The 19,659-nt window shown below is 37.6% G+C and overlaps 2 protein-coding genes across 5 annotated transcripts in view; one reads left to right on the forward strand and one right to left on the reverse strand.

Moving 5' to 3' along the window:
- The window catches only part of sh3yl1 (SH3 and SYLF domain containing 1), a 42,798-nt gene extending 28,377 nt beyond the window's left edge, over nt 1-14,421 (forward strand). The window contains exons 6-10 of the mRNA XM_053632058.1: nt 2,436-2,564; nt 2,673-2,823; nt 6,239-6,308; nt 6,519-6,575; nt 12,064-14,421. Coding sequence (XP_053488033.1) covers nt 2,436-2,564; nt 2,673-2,823; nt 6,239-6,308; nt 6,519-6,575; nt 12,064-12,257 — 601 coding nt within the window. The 3' untranslated portion in view covers nt 12,258-14,421. The remainder of the gene's footprint in view (nt 1-2,435; nt 2,565-2,672; nt 2,824-6,238; nt 6,309-6,518; nt 6,576-12,063) is intronic.
- Nucleotides 14,422-14,638: 217 nt separating this feature from the next.
- nhsl1a (NHS-like 1a) overlaps nt 14,639-19,659 on the reverse strand; it is a 63,680-nt gene continuing 58,659 nt past the window's right edge. For 3 of the 4 annotated variants that reach the window (XM_053632054.1, XM_053632055.1, XM_053632056.1), the window contains exons 7-8: nt 19,033-19,159; nt 14,639-18,530 (exon numbers count right to left, since the gene is read on the reverse strand). In XM_053632054.1, coding sequence (XP_053488029.1) covers nt 17,936-18,530; nt 19,033-19,159 — 722 coding nt within the window. In that variant the 3' untranslated portion in view covers nt 14,639-17,935. The remainder of the gene's footprint in view (nt 18,531-19,032; nt 19,160-19,659) is intronic. The other variant, XM_053632057.1, reaches the window with a different exon arrangement.

The raw sequence follows: 19,659 nt of genomic DNA on the forward strand, positions 1-19,659 counted from the left end.
ATTTGTATGATTGATAATGTTGACTTTCAACTTTTACATCACACCCTGAGCCCTGCTTCTGTGCGTCCACACACTTACAGCCTGCCAAAATAAGCGCATTTTTCAAATCTGCAAAGGCACAGACAGTAACGATAATCAAGGGTGTAACTACTATTTTAAGAGTAAAGAGGAAATGGACGGAATGTATATTAGGCTTTAACTAGTACTTGTAATGAGTTATGAAGAGATTTATAAATTTCCAAAGGACAGTAATACTTATATTGGGTACATATACTGTATATCATGTGGGAGTTTAGACAGGTACAGTGAGGGGAAATAAGTATTGCATGCGTCAACATCTTTTTCAGTAAATATATTTCCAATGAGGCTATTCACATGAAATTTTCACCAGACATCAGTATTAACTCAATAAATCAAGTCCATAAATAAAGTTGTGTGAAATAAAGTGGAGTGCACAGGAAAAAAGTATTGAACACGCTAAGAAAAAGCAGTTCTCCAAGGCAAAGTAAGGCAAGGAACCAGCTGAAATCCATAATTAATTATACTCCCTATCTGTGCAAATTAATATCAGCTGGGTTAGTAAATTGATGGTCTATAAAAAAGCTTTTCATTACCGAGGTTTCACACAAGAAACGTCTCATGATGGGTAAAAGCAAAGAGCTCTCCCAAGACTGTCACGACCTTATTGTTGGAAAACATATTTGTGGAATCGGATACTGATGCATTTCAAAACTTCTGAATCCTCCAGTAAGCACCACTGTGGCCATTATCCGCAAGTGGAAGCAACATCACAATGTCATCAACCGGCTACACACAGGAGCCCCTCGCAAGATTTCTGACCAGGGAGTCAGAAGAATTATCAGAAGAGTAGCCCAAGAGCCAAGGACCACTCGGAAAGAGCTCCAGAAACACTTGGAGGCAGCAGATACCGTTGTCACAGAGAAAACAACAGGCAATGCACTCCACTGCTCATGCTCACCCTGCAAGACTCAATTACTAAAGAAAAGGCATGTCAAAGCTCTTTTAAAGTTTGCTAGAACTCATTTGGACAAGCCTATGAAATACTGGGAGAGTGTAGTCTGGTCAGACGAGAGCAAAATTGAACTTTTTGGCTGTCATACTACACACCATGTTTGAAGAAGAAATGGCACTGCACATCACCCTTAAAACACTATGCCAACAGTAAAGTTTGGAGGTGGAAGCATCATGGTGTGGGGCTGTTTTTCATCGCATGGTACTGGCAGACTTCATATAATTGAAGGAACGATGAATGGAGCCCTTTACCGGGAGATTCTTGAAAAGAATCCGCTGCCATCCACCAGGATGATGATGATGATGAGACGTGGGTGAACCATCCAACAGGACAACGATCCAAAGCGTACAGCAAAGGAAACTATTAATTGGTTACAGAGAAAAAGTATCAAGTTGTTAGAATAGCACAGTCAATCACCTCACTTAAATCTAATTGAACAAGATTTAAAGACAGTATGTTTATAAGAATGGGTCAAAATCCCACCTGAATACTGCGGCCGATTAATTTCTTCATACAGGAAGCATCTTGAAGCGTCATTACAAACAAAGGCTTCTCTACTAAATATTAAATAAATTTCAGTTAGCGTGTTTAATACTTTTTTTCCTGTCACATTCCACTTTATTACACATAACTTTATTTATGGGCTTTAATGTTGTGAATTCTTTATATTTCTGGATCTCCTGAGTTAATACTGATGTCTGGTGAAAATTTCATGTGAATAGCCTCATTGTAAATATATTTACTGAAAAATATGTTGACGTGTTCAATACTTATTTCCCCCACTGTATAATTTTAACTTGTTTGGTAGGTTCATAAATAATATTTCATAATTATAATTAATAAAATAACATGTGCTCGCTTTCTCTCTCTCTCTCTCTCTCTCTCTCTCTCTCTCTCTCTCTCTCTCTCTCTCTCTCTCTCTCTCTCTATGTAATGGAGATGAATATAGGTGTCTGTTACATTGTGTTGATTTCCATTTTGGCGCCTCATGAGACCAGTTCCTATTGATGAACAGTGATTTATGCTTTTAGCAAGCATGAGCAAGCACAGCATGTACAATTTTTTTTTTTCTTTTTGGTGAGAATTACATATAATGACAGGTAGCACTTTACCACATTAAGAAACAGTAGTTTAATTAAATACGTTGTTGTTTCCAGCGGTTTTTCTTTTTTTTTTTTCTTTTTTTTTTGGTTATCTGTGCATAGGAAATAGTTTTTTTTTTTTTTTTTTTTTTTTTTTAAAAAAAACAACAATAACAACATGCATGTGCAAGTCTCAAACATTAAGCTGAAGTGGTCACAGCAAGTCATTAGGTGAGAATAGCCTGTGATTGTTGTCTTTGAATATGTTTTATGCAGTACGTGCACACAAACAAACCTCTCTGACTAAGCAGTTTTAACAGGAATTTGGAGGCGGACGTGGCTTTCCGCAGCATGGCAGCTATCTTCTCCTACTGCAAGTCACGTGGCCTCTATGCTGGAGTTTCCCTTGTTGGGTCCTACCTGATGGAACGTAAAGAGACTAACAGAAAGTATGTCCTGTTAAGATTTTTCTATGAATTGGATATTTGTGATATTTTACATTATATACATTGGACACTATTTGTACTTTTGCAAAATGTTCATTTGTTTTCTTAAAGGTTCTATTCCCAAGACATTCGTGCATCTGCCATTCTCAATGGCGATGTGGATCCACCTCCAGAAGCCTCTGACCTGTATGCTATTTTGCAAGACTACACTGAACAATACTGCAGTGGTTGGCAGAGCAATTATATGAATCCTAATAGGAAGGTCAGTGTTCCTGTCAAAAACATGTTTCATAAGGGTTCTGTGGATAGTATGGCGATGGCCTCTTCTGTTGAGTGGTTAGGGTGATACGCGAAGTGCAGCAGGTCCAGTGAGGGGGCAGCAGGGTGTTGATGTGTCTCATGATGAACCTCTCAAAGCACTTCATGATGATTGATGTGAGTGCAACGGGATGGTAGTTACTGAGGCAGAACACTGAAGACTTCTTTGGCACGGACAATGGTAGTAGCCTTGAAGCATGTTGGAATGATTGCGCTGCTCAGGGGGATGTTGGATATGTCGCTGAAAACTGCTTTAGAAACAGGTTTTTGGGAAGTAAAAAATGAAACCAAGGTCAATCATGTTGGACCTGGTTCCAAACATGTGCACACCCCTTAAATAATGCTTCTTTTTTTTTTTAAATCACCTTTTGCTTATTATACAGCACTCTGTCTTTTTAGTGGGAGTCTGACAACTTGGCACATCTTAGTTTGCAATTTTCTTCTACTTTTCCTTGCAAAAATGCCCTAGATCATATCAGCTTATGACGAGATCTCCTTTACAACGCCCTTTTCAACTTATTCTTCAGGTTTTCTCTTGGATTTAGATCTGGACATATCTTTTGGAATTATGCAGAAATATTTCTGTCTTGGTATCATCAAACCATAAAACGTTTTGCCACATGTACGTTTTAAATGTATGGCAAAATTTAGATGGCTTGGATGTTTTTATTTCATTTTGTTTTCAGGTTGTCTATCCATCCAAGTTTCTTTTTTGTGCAGTATCTTAGCAGAATGAATGGTTGAATGTTAGTAGGATTTATATGAACTCATCATAGATTTTGGAATTGATCCAAACAGGGTCAAGGCAAAGTCAAATGTCTGAAATAGTTTTACTTCAATAGCTTTGTTCCTGTATGTCATGATATATGTTCATGTTTAGGAACTCAAGGCCACTTCGTGTCTACCTACGACCACACAGCAACATCAAACGTCTGAAATAGATTTCTTCAATAGCCTTCCTGTTTGAAATATATTAAGAGTATTTCTGGCATACAAATTAGTAACAAGAATGACTAGACTTGTGGTGGAGGCATCCCCACTGATACTGTTGGTGTCGACTTTAACAATACAAGACGATCTGAGAGAAACAGCACTTGCCGGATATTTCTGTGGCTCCTTTCATTTTGCCATTGATCTCTTGTCAGGCTCCCTGATAAGTTTTCAGTGTCATGGTGGAGCACCATTTTCTCCACTTGTTGATAATGGCCATCACAATGTTCCATGGTACATCTAATGTTTTAGAAAATGCTTCTGTACCTCTCTCCTTACCAATACCTTTTGACAATAAGATGCCATATATGTTCTTTGTAAAATCTTTTTGGGACCATTGCTTCTGCCATCAGATGTAACCAAGGAGATGTCAAGAAAATCTTACAAAAACAGTTGCACTTTATTTGGGTTTAATATGATAATATATGATGTGCATAATAATTACTATGGAACATGTCTGAATGTTATTGGTTAAATTATGAGCACAGTCACATGTGCCATTTCAGAAGGATATGCAAGCAGGTTATTGTATGTGCCGCCTCCCCCCTTAAATCTTTTGTTGGTTGCTATATCGCATTAAAGGTGAAATAATTCATGATTTCTTGGTTTCATTTTAGTTAATGCAAAAACCTGCAATTTTAACAGGGGTGTGTAGACTTTTTATACCCACTGTACCCTCTGAGGAACAAACAATGGCATGTGTTAAAGTTAAACTGAGCTGTTCATTAGTTCTTTTAGAACTTCAGGATTTTGTTTTGGTGCAGCTTTATGGCAAATGACAGTGGTGCAATGCAATAAAAACTATGACTTAATTGTGTTATTATTGATGTCGTTAATCTTGTGCATTGTTACCAGTGAGTGTAGTTTTATAGGACCTCTGACGTACAGTGCTGTGAAAAAGTATTTGCCCCAACCTGAATTCTTCTGTTTATATTTCATACTAAATTGTTTCAGAAATTAAAACAAAATCTAAGATAAAACAAAGGCAACCTGAATAAATACAAAATACAGTTGTTAAATGATAATGTTATTTATTGAACCAAGAAAGTTATCCAATACCAACTGGGCCTATGTGAAAATGTATTTGTCCCCGTAGTTACTAATTCTCCAAACCTATGAAACTGCATTCATAATGGGGTTCAGCTGGACTAGACACAACCAGGCCCGATTACTGCAAATCCTCTTCAATCAAATCAACACTTAAATAGAACTCTTTCAACAGCATGTAGTTGGATAAAAGGTCTTAGCCAGTAACGCACTATGCCAAAATTGAAAGAAATTCCAGAAATTATGTGGAAGATGATGATTGAAATACATCAGACTGGGAAGGGTTACAAGATTATTTCAAAGGCTCGGGAACTCCAAAGAACCACAGTGAGAGCCATAATCTCCAATCTCCAAAAAAAAAAAAAAAAACTCTGCACAGTAGTGAACCTTCCCAGAAGTGGCCAACCTTCAAAAATTCCTCCAAGAGCACAGTGACTACTCATCCAGGGAGTCACAAAAGCGCCAATGACAACATCAAAGGAATTATAGGCCTCTCTTGCATCAATAAAGGTCACTGTTCATGACTCCACTATCAGAAAGACACTAGGCAAAAAGGGCATCCATGGAAGGATGGCGAGGTGAAAACCACTGCTAACCCAGAAGAACATTAAGGCTCGTCTGAATTTTGCCAAAACACACCTTGATGATCCTCAAACCTTTTTGGAGAATGTTCTGTGGACTGATGAGTCGAAAGTGAAACTATTTGGAAGACAAGGGTTCAGTTACATTTGGCATAAACCAAGCATCAAATTCCACAAAAAGAACATCATACCTACGGTCAAGCATGGTGGTGGAGGTGTGATGGTGTGGGGATGCTTTGCTGCTTCAGGGCCTGGGCAAGTTTCAATAATTGAGGGAAACATGAATTCTGCTTTCTACAATAAAATCCTACAGGAGGTCTTCAGTCTGTTAGTTGAAACTCATTCGCAATTATGCAGCGAGACAAGGATCCAAATCATAGAGGCAAGTCCTAGTCCTAGAAGTAAGTGAAAGACTGATCTCCAGTTATCAGATGCATCTGGTTGTAGTTATTGCTGCTAAAGGTGGAACAACCAGATTTTAAGGGGATAATTAGTTTTACACATGGGTGATAGGTGTTGGATAACTTTTTTTTTTTTTTTTTTTTTTTTTTTTTGTGCTTCAATAAAATAAATTTAAAAATAAAACTGTATTGTTTACTCAGGTTGCCTTTGTTTTATGTTATGTACTTCATTTAAAGATCTAAAACTATTTAGTATGAGAGATTCACAAAAATTTAAATGTAAAAAATATTTTTTTCGCAGCATTGTACATACTGCTTTGTGGTGTCTTCATTCTTTCAGAGTCTAGCCCCATGTAGACCAGCGCCCCTAACCCAGAGATCAGCTTCTTCCTTCACTCCAAAGGCTGAAGGTACGAGGCTTAAGTAGGACTGAAACAAATGAAATTCTTTTGAACTTCTTTTGGCAATAGTGTCTTTCTTATCAAAAAAGAAATGCCCACTTTTGGCTTAGTGATTGGATCATGATGAACTAAGTAATTTGTTCATGATTTTAGCATTTTATTCAAACAGTATTAAAATGATTAATAGTTAAAATCTTTATCCGCAACCTTTTTTTACAGAAAAGAAGCCAGGGCTCTATCCCAGTTTGTCCCGCAGCTGGGGATCTCAAAACTCAGGTGAGAGAACTCCATTGTGTTTGATTAGAATTACCAGAGAACATAAAATCCTAGGTATGTTTTTAGTAAAATAATAACTGTTAATCAGATCAGGAAATTATCCCATTTCGTTGTCAAGTTAAGGTCCAGATTTATTGGCACCCTGTGTAAAAATTTAAAATAGGTTATGAAAAAGTGTGTTTTTTATATATATATATATATATATATATATATATATATATATATATATATAATATAATATATGCACAAAGGCCAACATTTACAGTTTAATTACAGGATTAAATAACAATGTACATGTGAAGCAGCCTTGCTTGCGCTCGTTTCTGAGAGACACTACAGTACTCAACTTGCTTCAAAATTTAAGCAGAGGGGATGAGCCAGGGCCTGGCTTCTTTCCCATCTCTTCTTCACGCTGTTTGTCATGTCAGCAGACGTCTGCGTTCTTTCCCACAAAGGGACGACAGTATCATTAGCGCAGGGGGAAAATGACAGATTGCTGGCCAATAGCTAGTGGGTGTCTGAGTACAGGGCTGGGACAGCGTGCTCCCACATTAACACCAATGTCACAACATTTAACTGCCAACGTGTTGCCTAAATGGGGAGGAAAGCAGACCTAGAAAAACAAGTTCACTATGCTTTTATGGAGTATATTTGCTGATCCCATTATCTTCATGGGGCTGCAACTATTTAGGCAACATTGGTTTCCCTTCCGTTTAGGCTTTTGATTTCCTTCCAGATGTCCCAGAACGTAGGTTTTATAGTTTTAAGAAACAAAAGTGTTTGGTGTGTAAGCAGTAAACAAGACTATAAATCAGTTTGTCGTCAAATACTTCTACCATTAAGGTTAATCCCGTTGCCACGTTAAGTGTCCTCTCATCTCACAAAAAAGCATGCTGGTAAGTGGATTAGCTACTCTGAATTGACCACAGATGTGAATGAGCATGTCTATATGGTACCCTGTGATGGATCCATTGAGATCCTGACCAGGAGCAGTTATTGAAGATGAATGAATCTCAAGTCAAGTTCCAAGTAGATCTCATTATCTAGAACATATCGATTTGTATGTATATTTACACAAAGACATCATCATCCCACCAGACAACATATACTATCATTATGTAACATCTCACCTCTGTCATTATCTTGTGTACATAGTATATGAGTGGATGGTTAATGGGATGAGCGTTGATTATTGCTCCAGCTTCTTAAAGGTACAGTCGGCAGAGGAAGGGAAAACCTCTAACATCTCTGTCTGTGTCAGGAGAGTTTCCCAGGGCTTCTTGTCTCAAAGATAGGAAGTGCTGGTTGTCCAGACCAAATGGTCTTTCCAGAATTCTATCCAAAATACAGAGATTGTTCACTTCTCCCAAGTTTCACCCTACGTCTCCTCGCACATACACGTACATAGCTCATACCTGAAAGCACATACATTAATGCAAAAAAAAAAAATTGACAATAAATCCTAGTACATGAAACTATTTTTGCCTTTTCGCATGTGTTGTACATGCTTGTGCATGCAGTTGTAATTGAAGGATAGGCCAGGTTTCAACTATGTGATTATAGTGGTCTTTTAAGATTATTACTTGTCACATTGTACACATTTTATGATTCCAATAAAATCTTGGCAGAATTCTACAACAGAGACAATTTTGCAATAAATTGTTCTCCGTGTCAGATTATATTTTGAAGGTCTTCTCATAGTAGACTTGTGATTAAAGAAAATGACCACGTCTTCAGTGAGCGTGATCAGGGCTCATGCAAAAAAAACCAGGTTGCATAAATAGAAACATTCTTTAAAGTGAGCTTGAGGTAATACAGATATTTTTCTGTCAGTTAGCATGTTTGGTTTACATATCGCCATAATCACTACAATATTTGTGGCTTTTGGATGAGCATCGTAGCCATGGTCACACTCTGATTCTAAGCAAAAATTACCACCAGAACTTTGATGTTGGGTACAGTGTTACTAACTCAGCTGCTGGTGAGCATACTGCATTATGCACTCTAAGACCACTGAAATCAGCTTGTGACCAAAGATGGTAAATGATCTGTACTTATATAACACTTACTTACTTACTTACTTATTTATTTATTTATTTATTTATTTATTTATTAATAATTGTAACCTCAGCGGTTCTACAAAGTGCTTTGCACTGTTTCTCGTACACCCATCCACTCACACACCAATGGTAGCAGAGCTGTCATTCAAGGCTAGCTTGCCATCGGGAGCAACTTTGGGTCTTGCCCAAGGACACTTCAGCATGTGGAGACATTTGGGCCAGGAATCGAACCGCCAACCCACTCTACCACCTGAGCCACAGCCGCCTCACATCGGAAGATATTTCCTGTGACAGAATTAGGCAGAAAATCATTCAGTGTAAAGCTGATTAAATTCTTGATTTTGGACTGAATTTTGCTTATTTGTCATGAATTTTTATTGTATTTACCTGCAGAATTAACTAAATGAATGGCAGTCCTTATACTATACCTCACTATGTTTTAGTCAGGGGGGGCATGATGGCTTTGTGGTTAGCATGTTTGCCTGACACCTCCAGGGTTGGGAATTCGATTCCTGTCTTTGCATGTTCCTGCCTTTGCACTCGTTCCTGAGTCTCCATGTTCTCCCCATGCTTAGGGGTTTCCTCCGTGTACTCCGGTATCCTCCCCCAGTCCAAAGACATGTGTTGTAGGCTGATTGGCATTTCCAGATTGTCCGTAGTGTGTGAATGCGTGTGTGTGATTGTGTCTTGTGCTCCAAGTCCCCTGGGATGGGCTCCAGTATCCCCTGTTACCCTGTATAAGATAAGCGGTACAGAAAATGGATAGAGGGATGTTTTAGTCATCACACACTCAGCTGTTTAGTCATAGGGTGGATAGACGTCTCCTTGTATAATTGTCATTCATCTGCATTAGACTATGCAGTTGATTGAATTAATATGTGCATTTTAGCAAGCACTTGTTCTAATGTGAGCCTCAATCTGTTGTTATTATTAGAACAATTTCCTGGTCTAGCTCATTTCCCCCCTCTTTACTTTCTTAATTGGTGTAGATGTAATTGTAGTTAATTTCTGTTATTTTTATCTCTGATTCAGACACATTAGTTAGGCTTATTGAGAAGAGCATGCCACAAAACAGTAATTCTCACATCTTTTACGTAAAGCAGAAGACTTCTGGATTATGACTCAGGCCTGGTGGGAAAAAGTATGAAAGTGCATTAATGTTAGGAATTAGGTGAGCTTGGTGTCGTGATGTTTTCTGATTGTTTTAATCAAAAAAAGTGGTGAGTACTGACTATCTTTTGGTATGCAGCCAATGGATGCTTCATTGTCCCTGCTTTAGCTGGTGCATCATCATGAACTGTGTGGTGTATAGTAACATACTTGTAGATTAAGAAACATCCGGTGTTCTCAACACTAAAAATCACTGTGAGTAGAGAAGATTAGAGGCCACATGCTGTGAAAAGTTGCATCTCAGCAAAATATAATGCCTATTATAATATAAATAATGTATCTTATCTTGTAGCTGTAAAAATGTATCCGCTGTATGTTATATTGCTAGTCTGTCAGTTTAAGGGATGATGAATCTTATACAATCCTGATATAATGATAGTTAAGAGGAGACCTCCAAAACTTCATGACCAGAGATGTTTGTGGCCTCATGGCCCCAATCTTACTTTTTAACACTCCTGCTCCCCATTTACCACTGAATGCCCATGATTGACGTGTGGTTGCTTAAAAAACATACTACTGTTGTGTGATTGCTCTTAGCTTTTGTTAATTCCAATCTGACTCATTGACGTAGACATAAGGGATAACATAACACCCCTCCTTTTCTTGAGCTGTCACTTTTTAGATGTTGCGTGGACAAAGAGAAAGCTGCAGAACTCAAATGTCATCGCTCTGCCAAAACACATCAACCTGACAGATGTGAAAAACTCTGGATTATGTTCCTGTCAAACTCTGTGGCTTGTTGTGTCTTGCACTTGTTGTAAAAGGAATTAATGCCTGGATTAGACAGTTATTTTATAAGCATTTAAAGGTGTTAATTTTTTTAATAGAAAAACGAGCAAAAGTAAAAACCAGCCTGACTTGGATTTGGGGCCGCCTGAGGGTTAGGAGTCAGGAGATTTCAGTACATGTACCGGCAAAAACTGCATGCAAGATTGTACATTGTCATTTCTCTTGCTTTCTTTGGTCACTCGTCCAGATTTTCAGTGTGGTCTCAGACTTTAACACATCTAGATGTAAATATCAGTAAATGAAAGCTAAAATTCTTATCTATGGTTTCATATTCATCTTTTGATCTCAACCCAAATGTGTTCAGTGTATAGCAAAAACAAAAGAATTGGTCTTGCCTTTCCAGTACTTTCAGAGGGGACTGTAAATGTCATGTTACACTGCCCTCTAGTGTGGTGTGGTTGGTAACCTTACATCATCCTGAATTGTATATTTGGAAAAAAGAAAAAAAAAATTATATATATATATATATATATATATATATATATATATATATATATATATATATATATATAAATAAAATATATTCATTCATTTTTTTATATATTAATTCATTTTATATTATATAATATAATATAATATAATATAATATAATATAATATAATATAAAAAAAATTTGAATGAATATAACCTGGGCACGATGGCTTAGTGGTTGGCACGTTCGCCTCACACCTCCAGGGTGTGGGGTTCAATTCCCGCCATGGCCCTGTGTGTGCGGAGTTTGCATTTTCTTCCCGTGCTGCGGGGGTTTCCTCCGGGTGCTCCGGTTTCCTCCCCCAGTCCAAAGACATGCATGGTAGGCTGATTGGAATGTCAAAAGTGTCCGTAGTGTGTGAATGTGTTTGTGATTGTGCCCTGCGATGGATTGGCACCCTGTCCAGGGTGTACCCCGCCTTGTGCCCCATGGCTCCAGGTTCCCCGTGACCCTGAAGAGGATAAGCGGATGGATGGATGAATATAACCTTAGTCAAGTATAACAGTTCGACAAGCATGCTGATGTACACGATATAAATAAGAATTTATAGTGAATGGTTGGGTTTTTTTGAAGCAAAGATCACCCTTAGACATATGTAAGTCAAGGAAATCAAAAGAAATTGTTAATTCAGTTGGAAGCATGTCAGTCTGTAAAGATTCTTTAGTTTGTCGTAGTGCTACTTCTAAACAACATGGCAATCGCTACTAATTTTCAAACTTCCAGGTCGGTTACTAGGATGAGGTTTTGAGCTGATGGAACTGGCTTACATCAGAAACAAATTTCAGTAGTCGAATTAATTCTTTTCTCACTAAAGATCTAAATCTGGAGTTCCACAAACCTGCATGGTGACATTAAATATGTGCTATACAATATAAAACTGAATTGAAGTGGTTTTCCCAGTATATAATCTAGTAAAGTTTTGTGCTCATTGACCTGCTTGCTCTTTAACTTGTCCCTCCCGCTTGCTTGCTCTTGCTTGTCTTAACCCTGTATACAGACGAAGCATCAGGTGGCGCTCCTGTAGTCACGGCCCTGCATGCATTCACTGGGCAACAGCCCGGTGATCTGAGCTTTGCTGTTGGTGATCGCATCACCGTCGTCACAAAGACCGACTCGCAGTACGACTGGTGGGAGGGAGAGCTGAGAGGACAGGTGGGCATTTTTCCTGCCAACTTCGTCTCCCTTAACTGAGCACGTAAAGGGCTTTGGGATTTAAGGATCCCTGTATGCCAGACTCCAACATAAAGGATTTCCTTTCTTTTATTCATTTTTTTTTTAATTTATAAGCCAGCATTGTTAGTCTTACTGTACTTATTTGTTACTGTTTAAAGAATTAAGTGGGTCATATTTTTGGGTTGGTTATTATATCCATATAGATTACGGGTTCATGGTTGGTTTGTATTGATTGACGGGTTTTCTTTAAATATATTTAGCAGTGCGCTTACACAATCAGACTAAAGCTAACATAAAGACCTTAAGTTACCTGTTGTCATGCTTGCTGCTAGTGTTTTTAGAAGGAGTGTTAAGTGATGTTCTACTGCCAGTAGCTTCTTCCCACTTTATGCACCTTTTACTTTACTTTAATTCTACTTTAAATGACATGTTATGCATTTATTCACATCATTTATTCACATCACAATACTATAGATTGCATGTTTTTTTTTTTGTTTTTTTTTCTTTTCACATGAGCTACTGGTAGACATGAACAGAACACAAAATGTACAACAATGTAATTGTTTTATGTTTTCAAGATGTACTTGAAAATAGTATGTGGGGAGTTTTTTCGCATTAGCTTTGCCACATGTGCCTTTATGAATAAAGATCAGATTACATTGGGACAATGGATGGATGTTATTGCATAACTAATCAAATGCAAATTGTTCTACTGTTTTTACTACTGAGGATACTGATATTTTTGTACAGTTGGTTCTAATAAATAAGAGTCATTGTGATCATTTGGTAATTGCTGTGTATTGTGAATTGTTTTCCACTCCCTCTTTTTGATTTTTATAATATAATTTAAACAGGTTTTGTACTTTTATTGAATATCGGTGTGGTTAAGCTTCTACATGAAGGCAATCCATCATTCTAGTGCATTTCAAATTACTGGCAAGATTCAGTTGCAGACAGTTTTCAATATTCACTCTTGTGAATCGTTTCTGTAGTGGCTCACTCACTCAACTTGGGAGGGCATAGTGATTAGCATGTTTGCCTCTCACCTTCAGGGTTGGGGGTTCGATTTCCACCTCTGCCCTGTGTACGAGGAGTTTACATGTTCTCCCCATGCTTCAGGGGTTTCCTCCAGGTACTCCAGTTTCCTCCCCCAGCCCAAAGACATGCGTTGTAGGCTGATTTGGCATTTCCAAATTGTCCGCAGTGTGTGAGTTGGGTGTGTGAGTGTGCGTGAGATTGTGCCCTGCCATGGGTTGGCACCCTGTACAGGGTATCCCAAGTCCCCTGGGATAGGCTTCAGGCTCCCTGGTGATCCTGTGCAAGATAAGCGGTACAGAAAATGGTTGGATGGATAAATCTGATTGAAAAGAATTTAAAAAGTCAGTATTGGGATGTCATAAATGCAAAATTGATTTCCAGTAGCTTGAGGAGATAAATATAGTTAATTCAGCTGAATGAAGTTATCATTAAGGCTGTCTGCTCCTGTACGGTGTACAAAGATGGGTTATAAAAGTGTATACTGTATTATTTTGTGTATAGTGAACACAAGCACGCAAAAAATAGGATAAAATTCTTTGTGAATATCAGTATAATATGGTATATGTATACTGTAGTGGTTATTACACTGGAAAATAATTTCCCCCACCTATTTGCTGTTAGCTGGTTTCCTTCCTGAACCAGCTTGTGATAATAGAAAAGAAAAACTTGAAAAATTATGCTGACAAATTTCAGTTGGAAAGTGAGATAAAGAATGTGGACACTCTTTGATTGAAGAATATAGTACACTTGTATAAGCTCCGATGCGTCCCCAGTCCTGGGTAAGGAGGGAATTTATTGAGAGAAGGGGCCAAGGGTAAAACTGAAGGAGCTGTAGAGAGCCACAGCTAAAATGGGAGACGTAGTGTCTACAAAGCTGGCCTTCATGGACAAGTGGACTGCTATATGAAATCCCATTTGGAGTTGGTGGAAAGCCAACACTGCTCAACACCCTGAGTACACCATCCCCCACAGTGAAGCATGTCTCTGACTAATGCCCTCTTAACCTGGTCACTGCCTAAAGGAGGTCATCCATCAAAAGTCAGAGTTATGGTTGTGCCATTAACTTTGCATTCACTTTGATGTTCAAATCTTTGGGTTTTTACATGACCAAACACTGATTGATACTTTTCCTGAACTTTATCCTCAGCTTCTTGGTCTTTTGGATGCTTTTGATTTTGATGTTTGTTTACATATGTTCTCTAACAAACTCCATTCAACTAATTATGTGGTTTTTGAAGGCAACTGGTTGCACCAGGACTTATTTAGGGGTTTCACAGTCATAGTGTGAATACTTCTGTAATCACAAATTGAGTTTTTATTTGTTAATATATATATATATTTTTAACTGTATTGATTTGCCTCCCCTTTCAATATTATGGGCTAGTGTGTGGAGATTCAAGGGGTTGAAAGATGCAAAGCATTGTATGACTTGCTACACCCAGTGATGCAATATGGTGTCACTGTTATTTTGGGACAGCATGCAGACATGAAATATTATAAAATGTCAGTAATTAAATCATTTTATGAATAACTTACTATAATAACTTACTTATCTGATGTCATCATTGGACTAGAAAGGGTTAAATAACTGACAATTTATTTCTTCTTTTCTGTGTTGACCAACTGCAGAAATATTGACAATGTCTCTTAAAGCTCTTGGACAATGACCCACAATCTGTTCTTAAATACTGTGAAGCCAGTGATTGATCATCTTCAGGTATCAATACTTATTAATGAGCGACTCATTCATTTAATCAGTTATTTCTGTAAATACAGTGGAAGAAAATCTGTTCAATCCTGCCTCTTTATGTTCCTATTTGGTTGGTCTTTAATATAATCTACATGTATATTACAATAAAATGCATTTAGATTTTATTATATTTTAGCATCTTGATTTACATTATATCTCAATTTCATATGCAGTTTGAGGCCACTGCTGTACAAGTAAAACATCACAGGAAAATTGGTCAACAATCTTTATTGCAGTGAAAAGACTTAGTCATAGATTTCACCCCAACAATTTTAATTTCTCGGCTCTCAGACTATTGCAGTTATGGTAAACTTGAGTCCTTGAACTAGAACAAAAAGAATATGCTCTAATGCAGAGGAACCTTCTCAGCTGGCAGAGCCATAAAAGCAAAAAAAAAAAAGTGGTTATGATTTTTTTCTTTAAAGAGCCAGAGAAAGGTTAACATATTTTATATGTTTTCTTATTATTATAGTTATTAGCTTTACTATTATTGCATAATTATAAAAAGTGGTAATGAAATAAAGGCCATTTCACATTTTGAGTGTTCTTGACCTAACTTCACCTAGTAGGTGGCACTTGGACTTCATTTAACCAACCATGATAGTTTCATCAAATGGTAAATCAATATAAGATGTAATACATATGTAAGAGCAAATTGAACACTACTTACCATTAATGTGACTTTCAAATATACAAATTCATCCGTCCATTCAGACTGGAAGGAATGATACTTGTCGTCTTTTTTATTTTTTTTTTAATAATTTTTTTTTTTTACTTTTAGCCATTTCATCTTTGTTAAAAACGGAAAACAGTATGGCTATGTAGTTTTCAACCAATTTATGAAATTAGACCAGAAAATTACCACTCTGCTCCTCTTTGTCCAGTGAAATTTAAGCTTCTTGTGGTTGGTGTGTACACGACAATGGGCATCAATTATGAATTATGTAATATTTTTAAATATGTAAAGTTTAAATTGTATTGACACACTGGCTTTCAGGATTGTTTTTATTTTTATTTATTATTTATGTTATGTATTATTTTATCACTGAAATAGCTATATATGGCTCACGAGCCGTAGGATCCCGGACCCCTAATCTAAAGTGAAAGCCATGAAGTGCAAAATAAATTAGCAATGTAATACCACTGCATCAAAAAAAAATAAAAATAATAATAATAATAATAATTAATCATAGTGGCAAATCCTCCAAAAAAAGAGCGAGTCAGTCCTCAAATCAGAAAAGCTAACTGAAAACTAATATCAGTGTAAAAGATTTGGGCATTTCTGTCGATGCACTTATTATATTGGTGCTTATTTCCTTCAAGTGCTTTCATAAGAGAGTTTCATGTTGGTGCAGTGAGTTACTGTCAGGTTCCTGTCTGTGTGGAGTTTAACATGTTCTCCCGATGACTCTGTGATTCCTCCAGGATTTCCAGTTTTCTCCCACCACCTGAAAACATGCCCTAGGTGTGTATGTGACCAGAATAAAGTAGTTATTGAAGATGAATAAAAGGACAGCCATATAATCTAATACTGTCACCAATAAGTGCATCTGTCAGAAGGTGACCAAATAATTTACTCTTATATTTGATCACTCTGATCGATGCACACAAGTCAATGATGAGTGATTAAGCAGTACTTTTTATTTTCCTATCTTTTTTGGTGAGAGAGCTCTTGATTTTTTTTTTATTTTTTTTTTTAAAGAATTTCTGCTGTTGTTTCCTGAGTTACTATTGTGTCTTCAGATTTGTTTGTGGTTTTAGATAGGCTTTTCAGATTTGCTGTTGTGTTTTCTTTCTTTGAACTTATGTTCTTGGATTTGCAGTTGGGTCTTTCCATTTGTTGTGCTTGTGCATTCCATATTGTTTTTGGAATTGTCTTTATTTCTTTTGCATTTGTGTTCTTTGTGATCCTGCTGTGGTTTTTGTTAATTTCTTTTGCACTTCAAAGTTTCCATACTACACAGTACCTCTGAAGCAACATTAATACAAAAGTATAGAAATTTTCACTGAGCGCTAGTACTAGCAATATATTTGTTTTAACCTAAGCAGTCAGAGTATGCACCATTTATGATATTGAGCTTTCAGCACCTGTATAGTTTTCATACTGGTAAAGTACAGAAGATTAGAGTACTTAGTGATATTTTACCTTTCGTTTTTTTTGGTAAAATGTTTGTTGAACATGTGCCCATTCAAAACATTTTTTATGCACTGAAAATTGTTGGACACAATAGAAATTAGCATTTGAAATGTAGTGCAAATCTACATTGTTGCATTCAGTCTTTCTAAATACCTCCAAAAACTCTTATTTTATCTGATTTTGCAGATACACATCTCCATATACTTTCCTCAACAACTTCACTATAACAGCTATTTGTGTTCTCATGGTTAGACCCTCCCAAACGTATCATTTCGCTTCTGACCCAAACCTTTTTAAACTTGCATTTTATGTTGGTAGGATGTGCTGTTATTTTATTTCTAGCACAAGCTTGATTGGGTCAAGATATATCCATTAACCATGAACAAGCCATCTAAAAAAAAAAAAAAAACCTCTCATTTCAGCTAAATCCTTCCTTCTTATCATGCCAAAAGGAAACTTACATTTATCCTGCATTTCCTAACCTGCAAAAAGAGAAGACAGATGGAAAAAAAAAACAGTAATCCTCAGGATATATTTTGTGAGGCAGTGAAATTGCATGTGATATTTAAAAGGCTTCCTATGGAGAAGAATGAAAATAAAGTGGTAGAATCCACTTCCCCTTTCCCATACCTCTCTTCGGCTACAGTGGGCCAGTACAAGCGTGTGCAGCGAGCAAGAATTTAGTGCTCTGTAGTGAGTGGATGAACAACCATTTTTCTTTGGTTGTTAGTTGATGAAATGAAGCTCCATGTTGGTTAGAACAGTTTTGGTCTAAGTGCTGCCCTGAGCGCACACTGAGCCACTGGAGGACAGTGACACAGGGAAAGGAATGTTGCAGCAATCTATTGACTCGGTCAGTTCCCCTTCCCTCTCGCATATCACAGTCATGGGCCCACTAGGGATGCGATTGCGGGAGTTATACCGGCTGCTAGCAGCACAAGGTGGAGTACTGGAGCGCCCATATTTGGAGTGTGTTAGTGAGGGCGAAAGACGAGGCAAGGCACCTTCTGTACGTGCCCACTCCTCGGATGCTTTCCTGCTTCTCCCTGGGGAGGTGCACTGAGCTGAAAAGGGATTTGGGGCCTCTGCATTGGATCTCTGTAGCCGAGGGTCAGTGCATTTTAACATCTCCGTTGCAGACATTCGGAAACCAGGCTCTGAGCGGCTACCCTTCTTCAGGAGCAGGGCTTTGAAGCTGTCGTTGCTGGTGGTGGAACGGCGCAGCCTACGCTGGATGTAGCTGCTCTGACGGGGCATCCAAGTCATGCTGGGGCTGGAACTTGTAGGTGTGATTGGTGGCGAGGTAATGAAAACACGGGAGTGTTCATCCTCAGACTCGCAACGCCCCAGAACCTTCCTCTTTGACCTGTGGGATGATAAAGAATTGCAACTTAACAGATTGTTATGATGGTTTTCCATTATCAGTTCCAAGTGGAATGCCTTTACGAAGCCAAGAATACTTAAGAGCCCTCGAGGAAGCATTTTAAAGAAGGTATATAATCATGTTTTTAACTATTAAAAACACATAATAAGACTGCACAGCTTTAGGTCCTAGGTTGAGTGTATAGAGGGGAAAAGCACTATGAATGTATTTATCCCAGGAACTACTGGTTTTTCATAGGTTAGTCCTTGCTGCAGAACGAAAAGTCCAGGGAATGGAACCGGGACATTTGGTTCTGCAGTGAGGAGTACTTACATTTTATAGGTATAATCCACAGCCCTATTCAGACAACACAGGGAAACCACCAGTCAGTAACAGTTATTTGCCAGTCTATTTCAATTCAAAACCCATTAAATGTATGAGCTAATGCTGTATCCAAATCTTTTTTTTAATCTTAAAAAAAAAGAAAATATAAGACTTGGGATGCCTGTGGATGGCTGCAAATAGGTCATCAGTAGTACGTGGACGTGTAGGCATCAACATTTCCTCAATATCTTCTCCGGTACTGCTGAAAGTTGGAGAGGAGCTATCTGTTCCAGAGTCAAACACAGCATCTAGGACATTCAACACCAAAACATATGTATCCTGGTTACTTTTCTTTTACAATGAAATAAGACCAATATGATATAATAATATACCAAAGCTGAGACCAAATCTGAGTGAAATGCAGGATGGTCTAAAAAAAAAAAAAAAAAAAAAAAAGCAAAACAATGCTACTACAAATATTTACTGCTTCATACTGGCAAAGTATCTTTACTTTGCCAAGATGTACAATGATTACAAATGTTACACTATAAGGCTGTATCCATTAACCCATGTGGTTCTTCCCAATTCCATCCTTCCTAATAATATAGCCAAAAAGGTTTACTGAAAACATATGCATAAGGGATAATTAATTGTTTCAGTCATATATCACATGAAAAGGCATTGGAAAATGGTGGAGGATTAACACAGTGATGAGACTGATGTAGTGAATAAAAATAGACACACAGTGAGATTTGGGGTAATTGTGTTAATTTCTACTCTATGCCATTATAAGAGAAGATCGGTTATG

Source organism: Ictalurus furcatus, chromosome 9 (genome assembly GCF_023375685.1).
Source record: "Ictalurus furcatus strain D&B chromosome 9, Billie_1.0, whole genome shotgun sequence".
Lineage (NCBI taxonomy): Eukaryota > Metazoa > Chordata > Actinopteri > Siluriformes > Ictaluridae > Ictalurus > Ictalurus furcatus.